The following is a 14,378-nucleotide window of genomic DNA, read 5'->3' on the forward strand; positions in this document are numbered from 1 at the left end:
CACCTTGTAACAGTTTGTTTCTCCTTCCTCACAGGAAGGAGTCTCAAACAGAAAGCTCTCCCAGGTCTGTTATCCGGTAGCTTTTTATATCTATTCACCTCCCTTTGGCTTCTCTTCAAATCTGCTCTTAGCTGCTGCTGAGGCACTCTTCTTGGAGGAGTGTGTGTACAGGATAGCTGTGCATCAGTGTGTGTGTGTGTGTGTGTGTGTGTGTGTGTGTGTGTGTGTGTGTGTGTGTGTGTGTGTGTGTGTGTGTGTGTGTGTGTGTGTGTGTGTGTGTGTGTGTGTGTGTGTGTGTACCTCCTTCAAGAACAGTCATGCTGCTTCACATGGTGCACCAAAGATCAGCTCAGCTGTTCTTTGATACTCTGGCTTTCAGCATCAGCTAGTGGACAAAGTGCTTTTCAACACTTTAAGAGAGCCTGGCCTGATTTCTATCACATTGTTTTTGACAAAAGAAACAAGCGTAATTATTGACAATTGAGTAACACTTTATCATGACCTGGTCCTTTAGAACCATTTGCATATTCTGTGTTTAAATATGATGTAGAAAATCTGCCCTAGGAAGATACTAGAAGAATTTAAATTCATTCCACAAGTGGAAAAATAACAAAAGGCAAAGCCATTCACCTGTTTGCAAGTGTTCATTTCTATTTGATATTGAACAGGTTACAAATTAATTCTAAATGATAGTTACAATAAAGTGTTACTGGCACACACACTGCTGTTTTTGTGACTGTATCCACTGCTACTTTACATTTTTGTGTCTCCTCTACTGCCCACCACTCCAGTAATGAAAATGCACACAAAGACAGACTTTGCGGGTGCTGTCCGAGAACTATTAGGTATAGTTGCTGCACAGATATTATCAAGTCTGCACTGCAAGTAGTGTGTCTCCTTCCATTCCTACATCTCTTCCGCTCCCTCTTTAAACACAAGTAAGGGTAGAGGGATAAGGACTTATGAATAGAATCTGACTTTACTTTTTACAGTGTAGTGCGGCTCTGTCAATGATGTCTACCTTTTTCTCTGAAAGATAATGCAGATATACATCCCTGTTTACCGCCCTGTCACAGTGGATTTATGGTTTCTGTTTAGTAATGTTTCTCTGCAGTTGATTTGCTTGCTGCCTTTTCTTTTGCCTAATCAGCAAACTTCTGTTCAGCAGGCAAGGTGCATTTTTCTGAGTACTTAATGCGTTTCCTTTGACCGGTTCCCATGTATCAGCGGGAGCATACAGTATGATGGTGAATTATTTTGCATGATTTGTGTTCACTTTTTTGCACACAGTGAGACCACAGCTCTGCCTTTTTGAGACGTGCAGTGTCACTTTGCTTCCCATGCATGCTTGCTTGTAGCTTCCTGCTGCTTGCCTGACCCACTGAATGCTCCACTATGTTCGTAAATGGACATGGCTCCTTCTGCTGTAGGACATTGCCAATTTTACGTTTCTGCCGAGGTAAGATTTATTATCACATCAGTGCAGAATACGTCAAATTACCAAGATTACACTTAAAACAACAAAGCAGTAGGATAAAGACATTTAGTTACATTCAATTTTATTTATTGATTCTGTAAAAAAAAAAACTGTTACATTTTCCTTCTCATGACTTTCTCTCTGTAGTCGGAAGCCCAGCCTAAAGGACAAGGTGTTTCCCAGTCCTTCCAAGGCTCCCATGGTAAAGGGGAAAACCCAGTCTCCAGGGGCAGAGGACGGGGCCGAGGCGAGTCCCAGCAAAGACGGCAAGAGCTGGAGCTTCACTGACAAGAACCGAGGGCCAAAGCACGCCTTCAGAGTCCGGGGAAGCACCTCACGCCAAAACTCAGAGGGTGAGCGAACTCCACTCAGTACAGAATAATGAGTGTTAGAGGGACAGCACCACTACCACTACCTTTGTCTCAGGGATAGCAAATAACCAATTGTTCATAGTGAAATAAATGATCTATTTGCTCTATAATTGTATTCATGTTAAGGTGGAAAGTCTCTGAAAGCATTTAGCTCGACATTTTGGAAAATACACTTATTTATTATAGAGTTTAATGAGAGAGTTTTTTTCAAACTTTTTACAGCAGTGATAAAGCAGTTGTGGGTGACAGTGCCATGTTATATGAGTATAATACAATACAATGCAACTATACCACTTATATCTGTATGGTACAAACAAGTCAACAGATAATGCTAGCGCTAGCTAGCTAACTTGGTTAGCAAGGTGCATGCGTGATTCATGTAAGAAGAAAAGGAAGTGCTGACTCCTTAATTTGTCTTTTATTGCAACCAAATTTTGTCCACTGCAGTGGTAGTGACGCCTTCACTCACATGTAGCTTTGCCCTAAAGCAGGGGTCGGGAACCTATGGCTCTTTCGATGACGCGAAATAGCTCGCAGACAATTTTGAGCTGACATTTTTTAACATGATTAACAAGTAATAAATAATTATATTGTGTCATTTTAAAGTAAAACATTTAGCAGCAGATTTGTTTTTAGTTCTCCCCTCTCCTTTCCTCCGCTCTGTCTCTGGCTGTAGGTTAAGGTGTGTTCACCGGGGGTGTCAAACTCAATCACAGAGAGGGTCCAACATTAAAAACTGGGACTACGTCGAGGGCCAAACACGGTCCACATTTATTGAACAGGATACACATATTGGATAAAGTGCAAAAAGATATGGAACATATTTAAGTCAACTGCAGACGGATTGCTGAGCAGTTCAATTTTCATTTCTGAGCTGCAAAGTCGGACAAATGCTCTCAGTTCATCAGCAGAATGCTGTCGGGAACACAGCGGTGTTCCACAGAGTCTCCCACAGGCAGCTTGGCATCATACATGTCCGTGATCACACGGCCCTGAAGCTGCAGGTTTAACAGTGAGATGCTTCGTTATGTCGCACGAACAGTCCAGCTCACATCGTCCCAGAGATCTGTGCTGTGTTTCCCTTTGCTTTCCAAAAACTTTAATTTCATTCACACATTTAGATACTTCCTCAAATGTCTTTTCCCGTGGTTGTGCCGTGCATTGATTTAATTACCAAAACCGGCGGGCCAGTTATGACAGACATATGATATTTTCTCGCGGGCCGGATATAATAATAATAATAATAATAATAATAATAATAATAATAAATTGTATTTGTAAAGCGCCTTTCAAAGCTAAAAGCAATCTCAAGGCGCTAAAATGCAGGACAATAACAAAAACAACAACAACAACAACAACAGACATAAGAGGTTAAATAGGTCATAATTGCCTTGAGTTTGACACCCGTGCAGTAAACACTGAACGATGAGATAAATAACGTAAGCGTTTAGTTTATTTAATAAAAGAGCACCTGTTCAATGCAACACTGATACCGCTATTAGTACTCAGAGACGTGTTATTCTTAAAAAATGCACGCATAAAGTTGCATTCAAATTTATTAAATATGTGGCTCTCAAGGAAATACATAAAAAGATATTTGGCTTTTATGGCTCTCCCAGCCAAAAAGGTTCCCAACCCCTGCCCTAAAGCATACCCTCCTTTATTGTCTGTTTTACTCTAAATGGGACCATATTTTACAAAATGAAAATGTATATTGAAGAAGATTTTAAATTAGTGATTGATACCATAAACTCATCAGGAAAATGCTTACTGAGGTAATAAATCAAATGAGAACTAGATTCATTTTCTCATAGACTTCTATACAATTGGACTTCTTTTTGCAACCATTGGAGTCACCCTGCTGGCCATTAGAGAGAATGCAAGTTTTAGGCACTTCTGAGCAGTGGTTACTTCTAGCCCCCAGTAAAACCCCAACATGTATAACTTGTCAATACTGCTTGCTCCAACTTCATATTTAGTGTATACAGTAGGTACAAGAGTGTTTTCAAGGATCCAAGGATAGAGGATGTCGTATGCTGAACAGATTGTAAAAGCCTTAGAAGCAAACTCACCCAGTTCCAATGTTATCAGCCGATTTAAATAGCCGTTATCAGTTGTTATCGGGAGCATAGATTTGAGGTGAAATGGCCCTACTCTACCTCCTAGTTAGCCCGTTATCATCTGGATCATCTGTTATAAACTGGATTGCCTAAACTCAGCCAGGTAGTTTAGTTGCCTTAACACGTTGTTTTGTTTCAATTCACAACGTTAACCACGTGTTTAAAACTATTCACTTTCACAATGTGCAGGTCGGTACAGGAAGGTACAGTTTACCCCGTGTGACGCATTATAATGGTGGTGATACCAACTGATAATGGTCATTTAATGGGCTGACAACATTTTAAATGGATAGTAAAATTGTGGTAAAATCCCAACAAGAAAGAGAATGAGCACAAGCCCTTAAATCAAACTGTTCCTTTAACCAGTATGACAGGCTCCATGTTTAATTGTTGAGAAACTCTGAGCTCCTTTACCGTAAGAAGAAAATAAATGTCCAGTATTTTAGAAAAAGCCAATATATTGCTCTTATCGGATATAGTGGAGACATGAAGTCTTACCTTCAGTAATGCTGTTCTTCAAATGTAATCTGAGATTGAGATCACAAGTTACTGTTTATTAATAAAACCATACATAGTAGCTTGCTTAACTCTCAGAATTCAATTGATGTGGAAGGATGTACATCACAGAGCTCTGTGTGGCTTCATGCAGCTCGAGGCCAAAAAGTCACCAGTGGTGTGTTTTTAGAAGCCGGAGTTGATGGCACTGAATTATAATCATTGTGCAGTAACTCATGCAGGTAATGTTGCCCTACAGTATATATACATATTTATATACAGGGAGATTTTCTCGACACACTAAAGCCAACATTTCAACGTTGGGGAGACCGTTGGTTGGATGTTGGTGTCCAGCGATCATCTGTTGCTAGGCAGCCCAACTGCATCCATATGTCATCCAGGCCACTGTGTCACTATCAACAAATATACGTCTCCATTTCTTTGTCTTTTTGTTAAAACAAGTGAATTATTAGTTTGTTTTCTTGTTCATGCTATGTTAAAGTGCTGATTGAAATGAAGACTGTGGACAGAAGAGTTCTCCAGGTTAGACAAGTCATCATGACATGTCTTCAATTCAGACTGTGATATACTCTGTCATTTCTAGCTGTGTATTCTACCATATATGTTACATAACGCTTTGTAATATATGCAGTTTGGTACGTGTACGTGTAAGAGAAGAGAGACCAGCTGTTTCAAACATGAGCCAGAAATCATTCAGTGGACTCCACATGTTTGGAATTGATTTGTCTGCCATTGTCATCCGGCTAGAATCCATAACAAATCTTTCTCCATGTCTCTCCTCTCTCTCTCTTTGCAGCAATTGAAGGTTTAATAAGTAAGACATTGGGATATTTTGTTGGTTGGTCTCTATGGGGAAAATAATAAAAAGAGAAGTCAGCTTCACTGGTCTGAGAAACCTGCATGTTGAGATCTGCTGAGATTTGTTTGTTCACTTGACATGAACCCTTTTTACTTTGAGTTTTCCCCCTCAACGATGACTGAAGACTGACGCATGACACGAGCTAAGAACAAGCATGTATTTATTAGGATACTAAGAGCTCCATACAGACTACTATGGAATTTCTTTACAGAAGTGGAAGGTTAAGTTAATTGAGGGTTCAAGTCAAGTGGTGCCAAGATAAACCAAAATTGACCCAGAGACAAAAAGCCCAGAAGCCCTGCTTTATGTTGCATGAAGAGACCTCACTTTCCCTACCACAACCTCAGCTAATTTCTAATAAACTGTGATTAGGCCTTGAAACCTTTGCTTGTATCCAATACATATCAAAATCCATAGATTACAGTGCTTATCGGTGGTGGGAAGAGAGTACTTGTCATTAAAGGTTTTAGAAAAGCTCCCATCAGCACTATCCTTCAATTCTGCACCAAGTCCTTTTTTCTGTTGTTCCACAAAGCCCGCTCACTACGCTCACAAACTTGCTAACTGGCTTGAAACCAACTTGGTTATTGAATTTTGCACCTTTTTTTTTTAAAGCTTAAAGCAACAGCCCTCCTTTGCGTTTGCTGTGGACGCTGAGTGTGTGGAAGCACATTGCATATTGTTTAAGAGTGTCCTTGTCTTTGCTCTGTAGAGGCAAGCCTCCCAGGAGAGGAAATTGGTGATGATAAGAGCTGCCACTGTGAGTTTCTCTCTCAAGAATTACCACAAGGCTTGAGGGGGACAATAAGGGCAATCTGGTAAGGATTCACTTTAATACCTATTTTTGAATGGTTCTGCAATGTTTACTACACATAGGAGATAGGAAACAATGATTGGTGTTCATGACTTTTCATTTCCTTTGTGCTCACTAATGGTGCAGGCTTCCCTAGCTCTGATAGTGTTTAATGGATAACTGTGCTTTGTTTAGTTCTGGCCATAATTCATAAGTAATAATAAAATGGTACCTAACAAATTAAAAGGTATTGTGTTTTTCAACCTTGACCCTATTAAGTGGCTAATGCAGACAACATGTTTTGAAATGGGTCCAGTATCGAGGCAGACGGGCTGCAGTGTATTCACTCGGGGCATTTCTGCACCACCAAGTGTCTCACGACATTATGGAAACACCCCTACAGAGAACTTATTATTACATCATTCTGAGCCTGTCAGGGGCCAAAATAAGCACTTTTAGTGGACGTACATTGACAGTGTGGAATTGCCCAGAGAGATTACATTGCAGCCCATTTGGCGGTTCCCGGCTGCAGCGCTCTCAAAATAGTATCCAGGTTGAAAAATACCAAAGTAACCCTTTGATTGCTGAGATCTGGGAACGTTGTGACAGCGATACAAAGAAGTCATAAAATAAGACTACTTTTAAATAAAATATCCAGGTTAGTCAAACTTATCTGGAAGAGAAAATAAAGGTGATGTGTAAAATTATTGGCAAAATTGTTTGTTGTTTGACCAACTGTCTGGTTGAACTTTGTCCTACTGATTTTACTGTCATTTTGTGTGCACAACATTTTCAGTGTACTCTGTGTTTCACGTGAGAAATGATGTGTCCTCCCTCAGCATCATGAAGTTTCTGGTGTCAAAGAGGCGGTTCAAAGAGAGCTTGCGGCCTTATGATGTCATGGATGTGATCGAGCAGTACTCTGCAGGTCACCTGGACATGCTGTCCCGCATTAAGAACCTGCAGTCCAGGCAAGTGAACGTTCACAATACAGTATGTTACAGTTTAATTCTGACCCCACGCTTATTTCCAGGGCGCCTCAGAGGGAAAAACATGTCTGACTGTCGCTTTCACTGTGAGCTGAAATGTCAGGATGGATTTGGAGGATACATGGAAGCATTTTCAGAGTTATTTCTTTAGTTCAGTTTGAATTCAGTCTAATGGTAGACATGTGATTCAATAATACAATGTTTGTGGTGTCACTGGATACACACATGTTGTCATTGATTTGCCTGTTTCATTTGTCCAACGACATGTGTTGTATTCAGATCCCAGTCTTATGTGTGTAACATTTGTATATCAAAAAATTATCCACTCCGTCACCTTTGAATGTGTCACAAATTCATTTTTTTAGATATAACATTGATGTATAATTCACATTGTTTTACCTGCCGCAAATGAGCTCCTCACATTTTGATCCCCTGAAGGTCTAACATGTAGAATAAATATATTCCAACAGTGAATTACATGCACTCTTCATCCACGAAGCAAGTCAGACTCACCGTATGTCTTGTGTGTGTGGAATATATTGAAACGTGTTCTCCATAGCTGATGTGATTCCTGCGTTGCTTCATTTTGCATTGCACTCATATCGTCTCTGTGTGCCTTGCCAGGATAGATATGATTGTGGGGCCCCCTCCCCCTTCAACACCTCGCCATAAGAAGTCCACTGAAGGTCCTAGGTTAGGTTAATAGACTGCACCTCTAGAATGACAAAGTTACCAGCATTATGCTCCTTATAGCCCAAACGTTAAGGCAGTTATATTATTTTGACAGAACCCCTTTTGAGTTCAAGCCACTTGACCTGTCTTACTGAGCTGGACAATACATTTTATATTAGATAGAATCAAGACTAGCGTTCGATAAACAGTTTTGAGGATGTTGTGCAGATACTTTATCTCACATTAGCTGCTGTCGAGAAAAAAGACAAGAAAAGAAAGAAAAGCAAGACGTCCCGCCACCTTTCTTACTGAACATCAATGAGCCATTTCATATGGCCTCACTCAACAGGGGTTTGACAGTGCTAGATGCTTGATCTCATATTGGAGAGACAGAAGGAGAGCTCCCCCAGCAGGATGCAATGGAAATGAAGCATGAAGCAACAAAGCATGCCAAGTAATGCATTTCGGCTCTTAGACAAAATGTCCCCTCTATTCACACTTTGTTTCATCAAAGAGCGCCTCATCTCATAATGCATGCATCCACACCGTCTACCTCAAATCAATACCTCCTCAGGAAATGCTCAAATGTTACGCCATCATTCATTCATTCAAAACATATTTATAGCCTAATGATTATCATATAAACACTTTCTTTACCTAAGTTCCATGTAACAGTTCACATTATGGCATCATGAACTTCTTAAGTTTAAACCCATGTGGCAGAACAGTGTGTTTAATCTTGGATATTACTTTTCTCAAATGCTAGAGTTGACCAGATAGTTGGTAAAGGTCCTAAAGGTGAAGTAGATGCTGCAGATGACCAGAGCATGATGGGACGTCTGGTCAAAGTGGAAAAACAGGTAGGAATGTTTCTTCCAGTTGTGGGAAAGTAGTAGCCTATGAGTTGGTTGAAGCTGAGGTCAATCATAGGAGTGTTTGCACTTTATGTTTTTCTGATTATCAATATATTTAAATTCTGGGAATGAAATCCTTTTATTGGAAGCCCTGCAAGTGAGAAGAAAGCAATTCTGGTAAAACATTTTCTAAGTCTGATATAAATTGTTTTGTCTCCCGCGTTTTTAACTTAAGAACAGGTGAAAAAAAGGTTTTGCCAGGATAATCTTTCCAAGTTCCTTCATTTGTTTTCTTTATCTGTGAAACCGGTGGATGGTTTTTGTTTGTGTTGTTTGTCGTAATACTCTTTTCAGCCACAAGAGGCTAAAGTGTACCACTGTACCCCATGTTCTAAATAGGACTAAAATCATTCATGTTTTGTATTTCTCCATGCACTCTAAACACAAGGTACATACAGTATGTGTTAGTAAGTTATGCAGCATTAGTGTATTTAATCCTATATATGCACCTTGTTTTACTTAAAAAAATGATCCTGACTTTTTTCATCTGGCAAAACCTTTTTTTTTCAACTGTTCTTAAGTCACGTAAGTTAAGTTAAGTAAACACAGGAGAGAAAGCGCTATAGATCAGACTTAGAAAATAGATCATCAGAATCTTGTTGTTCTCACTTGCCTCTAAGGACTTCCGTACATTTTCTACATTGTGTGTTTTTCTGTCTCCCTTCAGGTGATCTGTATGGACAGGAAACTAGATTTCCTGGTCAATGTGTACGTGCAGCGTATGGGCATCCCTCGTTCGGAAACAGATGCCTTTTTCAGCTCCAAAGAGCCGTATCCAGCCCCACCTTACCACAGCCCAGAGGAGGTCAAGCAAGAGAAGGAGGGAAAAGAGGAGGTGAAGGAGGAAAAGGAGGTTCTGGTATGCTCACCTGCAGACCTCCCCTGCTCTGATGGGTCTTTGGAAAAGAGAGACCCTTTGCTGGGTCGGTCTGTGGCTATATCGGTGGGTACTCCCTCTGGCAGCCACAGCCGCCCCTCTACCTCCTGGCAGCACCAGCTGCAGCACCCTCTGAGCCAGCCTGCCTGGAACAGCAGTGTGGCCAACACCCCATCACCAGTCGGTGGCAGCGGCGATCATTCGCCCACCCTGTTCCGCCTCCCCCCTCCACCTGCTAAGGTTCATGACCGATCCTACTCCGGCCCAGGCGACAGCTGCAGCGGCAGGGAGAGCGGCTCCCAGAGCAGGAGGCGCCACAGGAGGCACAAATGTCAGCAGGATGCCACCGTCGTGGAGAGCGACACGTCTCTGTCCATCCCGTCTGTTGACCACGAGGAGCTGGAGCGCTCTTTCAGCGGCTTCAGCATCTCCCAGGCCAAGGAAGACTTCTTTGGGCCGTCTTTCTTTACAGGCTCAGGAGGGGCAGCCGGAGCAGCAACGACTGATGCCGCAGCTGGACCTTCACTCTGTGCCAGGGTCAGACCCTTCATAGCAGAGGGAGAATCAGACACAGACTCTGAGCTTTACGCTCCCTCACCTCTGTCCTTCACCGGAGAGGTCTCAAGTGGAGAGAGGGCATGGCCGGGACTTAACTAGGTCAGGAAGAACTGCTATGCCTGGCAGAGAGGCTTGTAGTGCCATCAGGAGACCTATCATGAGACCTTGTAGCCAAACTGACTGACTGTTTGGCTCATAATGCTATTACAGACTATTCTAGGTTAAATGTGGAGTCAGCGATTCTTGAGAAAGAGTGCTGATACTCAACACCCAAACAAACCCCCCACTGCCTTTCTCTTTTTACAAACATGGCCTTTCCCCTCTACTGCGCACGAGCATGAAGGCCCCATGTTGCTGATTAGCTGGAATATTGTTGTGCCTCTGTTTGTTTTCCATTTACAGAGCCAGGGCTGTGTAAGCACACCAGGTTGTTGTTTTTTCAGCGCACACACAGAACTGCGGACCGTGAGGAGAACTAAGCTGAATTTGAAAAAAGTGTATTGGATTACAATCGCTGACTCTACTTTAAATGAATAGTTACGATTAGCAGTGTAGCACTGAAGATGGTAAACATGTGTCCTTATACAAACAAAGGGGTTGTCCTGTATCGCCTTTTTTGTTGGTTAAGCAATGATTGATTACAGTCGCATTGCATCCATCAAGATCTTGGTTAAGAAGAACAAATCGCTGTATAGGGACATTTCTTTAACTGAGTTGGGGACATTTTTGTTGTATTTATTAGAGATGAAAGGTACATGAGAGTATAGATGTGTGAGAGTGAGATTTATGACCCTTTATTTTGACATTGATTTGTATGAAAAATACAAAAGAAAATCACCTTCTTTCATGAATAGTCTGAGTGTAACTTCTGTTACGCCGACCGTTTTAACATTCAAAACATAGTGGGAGTTAGTAATACAAGATATTTAAAATCTTGGTTAGCATAGTGTCTTGATATCTTCTATACCTTTGAATGACTTGAGGTGTTATGAGGCCAAAACCGTAGCTATGATAATCAATTAGATTCTTGCAGAGTAAAAAAAGAAATGTGCTTGCTTTTCAGCATCATTAATTCAGCCTGTTTACTGAATACTACAGAATAACTCCCCTCAAAGTATTGCAGATACAAACTTCCACATCAATAAATAAACCGGTGAACCTGCTGCATGGCATGTTACTGTAGGTGGAGGATTTAAGGACTGCGATAAGCAGGCTACAAAGCCAGACAAACAGTCAGCGGACAAATTCCATGAGTGTTTCTCTTCTATACAGACAAACAGAGAGGTGAATAAAACATGAAAATGTGCATGCATGACTGGTTTCGAGCTTCAATGTGTTTATTTTTTAAGGGGCTTATCTTGATTTCCAATCTTGAAACGCAGCCCGAGCTTGCTAATTTCAATGGCTCTTCTTTTCCGGGCAAATATGTCCACATATTATGAACACATTAAATACAAAGGAAGATGCCACATATGTAAACATTATTGGCTCTAATGGACATAAGCTCATATATTTTGTGCTGCAGTGTTGAAATTGGAAATCATATGGGACACTTGTAACTCGGACATGATGGTAATAAGCCTGCAATGCATTGGTCGGCCATTTAGACCCTCTGATGCTGTGCCAATTCTGCACTAAATGAGGAAATGCAATAAAAATCAAGCAAGGCAATCAAGAACCATCCTTTACAAACAATAACATGGCCTTATTTTTCACTCCAAAATCCATTGTTTTGTAAGTAAACATTTCATAAAAGTAGTGCAAGTGCATTTTGAAGTGTTATAAAGTGCATTCTGTGGCCTGAGAGCAGGTGTGCAGTTTTGCCATAGATAATGCTAAAGCATGGGATTCGGATCTGAAGCATGAACAGTTCTTATAAAAACTAACCCAAGTCATAACAAATTAACCATTCTTAAAACACTGAAAACATCACTTAGTAGAGACTGTTCACACAAGATACACAATCCATTTTTTCTCGAAGAAACAAACCTGCTGGCATATTTTCTACAACCCAAAGAAAGGACCTGTAGGGTTTTACATGACACAGTCACTCTTAGTTTAACACCATGTAACTGCACCTTCCTCTTCTACAGTAATAAAACTTTGTACATCACTTAAATTCATCTCTCCTGTTTTTATGTGCTGTGTCAATGAAGCAATACTGTGACTGTGAGAAGTGTATCAGTGTCTGGTGTAACGGTGGCCGCTTATCAGCAGATGGCAATCAAGAGCTACAGCAGAGTGGATCCAGGATAAACTCCAGCCAGGAGCATCAGTCACAACCTCTGGGCAACACAAGTGCTGTTGTTATAGAGTGCTGCAGGGATGACATATTGTGGAGACCAACCCAGAAAATAGCATCGCCCTGGTTACCTCAACAGAAAGCCAAGAGGATCTTTCCATTGGAGTTTGGATTATTGCAAAAAATATGCTCCGTGGCAAACAAAAGTTTATGATACTTACATGATTTATTCAGCAATGCAATCAGCAGAAGTGAAAAGCTAACACAAGACTTTAAACAAACTACACCACCACTTTTTTAAGACACGTAAAAGCTTCAAAATTCATGCGTGAGGTCTACAGTATTACTGATCTGTAAAGCATAAATAAAGGATTTATTAACCATTATTAACACTATTAGTTTCAACGTCTAGCCCCTTTATAAAGGATGAGTAGACAGAAAGTGGAAGATTTAGGAACTTGCCTGCAGAGATTTGCTCCCATTCAGCCCCAGGAGCATCAGTGAGGTCAGACACTGACAATGGGCAATAAGGCCCCGCTCGCTGTCTGCGTTCCAGTTCATCCCAAAGGTGCTGCATGGGGTTGAGGTCAGGGCTCTGCGGAGGCCAATCGACTTCATGCACACCACATTTGGAAAAACATTTATTTTCAGACCTTGCTCTTTGAAAGTACCATCCCCAAAATGTTGCAACAAAGCTTAAAATAATCTATTGGTTTACAACAGTATTATTTCATAGTCAACATTAACATTTCCTTTAAAGGTAAAATGCGAATACGTTAGAAAAAATTAGATTTATTCATTGCTATCTCCTGACAGATTTTATTTAACAACCTATTTAACAACAAATGGCTAATGTTAGTGAAACAGCGAAGGAGCATGTCCATGCCACAATACTCAGCTCTAGGTCAGCCAATTTGTTAAGTGTTGTGACGCCAGGATTCTAGTTGAAAGGGTGATACAAATAGGAATTGATTGGCTCATTAATAAAAGTCAGATGATGGCGACACGGCACCTAGGGCTTATTTACTCTCTGCAGCACCTGGGGAATTGCAGATGTCTGGACCACCCAGAGCAAAGACCAGAGGACAAACAACCAGCAGGAACAAGCATTTGAAATCTATAAAGCCGTGAATATGTGAATATTTTTATTTTCTATTTGCACACATTGCCTATAATTCAGATACTAGAAAAATAAGAAGTCTGTCGGGAGAGGTCAAGAAGCCACAGGCGTATACAACAAACCTCCCCTCAACAAAAAGGAGAAAAACAAACTATAACAAAAAGGAGAAAAACAAACTATAACAAAAAGGAGAAAAAAGTTAAATAAGACTAAGGCAGCATCATTTTAACCATAATCCAACAAAAAGCACATAAAATGAGCAGAAAAACTCCAGTCAGTACCCTATAAAATCAAAGAAATAAATGAAAAACAATATGGGGGAAAAAGATGAAGAGAAAAAATGGTATATTTATACACACCAAGGAATAATTAAACACCATTCATTAAATGTGATGACAATTTTCTTTTAAAATCCCTTGATAGCGTGTACTTTGGTGTGTCTGAGGGATGTCATGTGTGGTTTAATACAAATGAAGGTGAAGATGATTAGTATAGTATTATATTAATGAATGTCGGAATTAAATATAAAACATTGACAACATTGTTAAGTAACATGAACCAAAATGAATTACACTTTAAACTCCACAGGATTGTCGCTTTGCTAGCATGAGCACAGTGATAATGCCAATCAGTTTGTTGGAGCCCAACTGCACGGGACGTTTTATTCAAAGATGAGAGATTTACGTGTAAACAGTGTCATTAGATAGCGGTAGGACATTGAACCTTTGGGAATCAATGATAAGATCTGAATGATCAATGAAACCATTAGTGATCCGGCTCTTATGGGAGACCTCTCGGAAAACAAAAACAGATTGGTGTATGCATTTTGGTAATGGTGTGTGTGTTGACATGTGACAGGAATGCATAAAA

The 14,378-nt window shown here is 40.6% G+C and overlaps 1 protein-coding gene across 1 annotated transcript in view; it reads left to right on the forward strand.

The window, feature by feature from the left end:
* The window catches only part of LOC115011173 (potassium voltage-gated channel subfamily KQT member 2-like), a 28,913-nt gene extending 16,659 nt beyond the window's left edge, over positions 1–12,254 (forward strand). The window contains exons 10-16 of the mRNA XM_029436200.1: positions 35–64; positions 792–845; positions 1,625–1,830; positions 6,056–6,161; positions 6,976–7,107; positions 8,564–8,657; positions 9,379–12,254. Of these exons, the coding sequence (XP_029292060.1) occupies positions 35–64; positions 792–845; positions 1,625–1,830; positions 6,056–6,161; positions 6,976–7,107; positions 8,564–8,657; positions 9,379–10,245 (1,489 nt within the window). The 3' untranslated portion in view covers positions 10,246–12,254. The remainder of the gene's footprint in view (positions 1–34; positions 65–791; positions 846–1,624; positions 1,831–6,055; positions 6,162–6,975; positions 7,108–8,563; positions 8,658–9,378) is intronic.
* Positions 12,255–14,378: the final 2,124 nt, after the last annotated feature.

This window comes from Cottoperca gobio, chromosome 7 (genome assembly GCF_900634415.1).
Source record: "Cottoperca gobio chromosome 7, fCotGob3.1, whole genome shotgun sequence".
Taxonomy (NCBI): domain Eukaryota; kingdom Metazoa; phylum Chordata; class Actinopteri; order Perciformes; family Bovichtidae; genus Cottoperca; species Cottoperca gobio.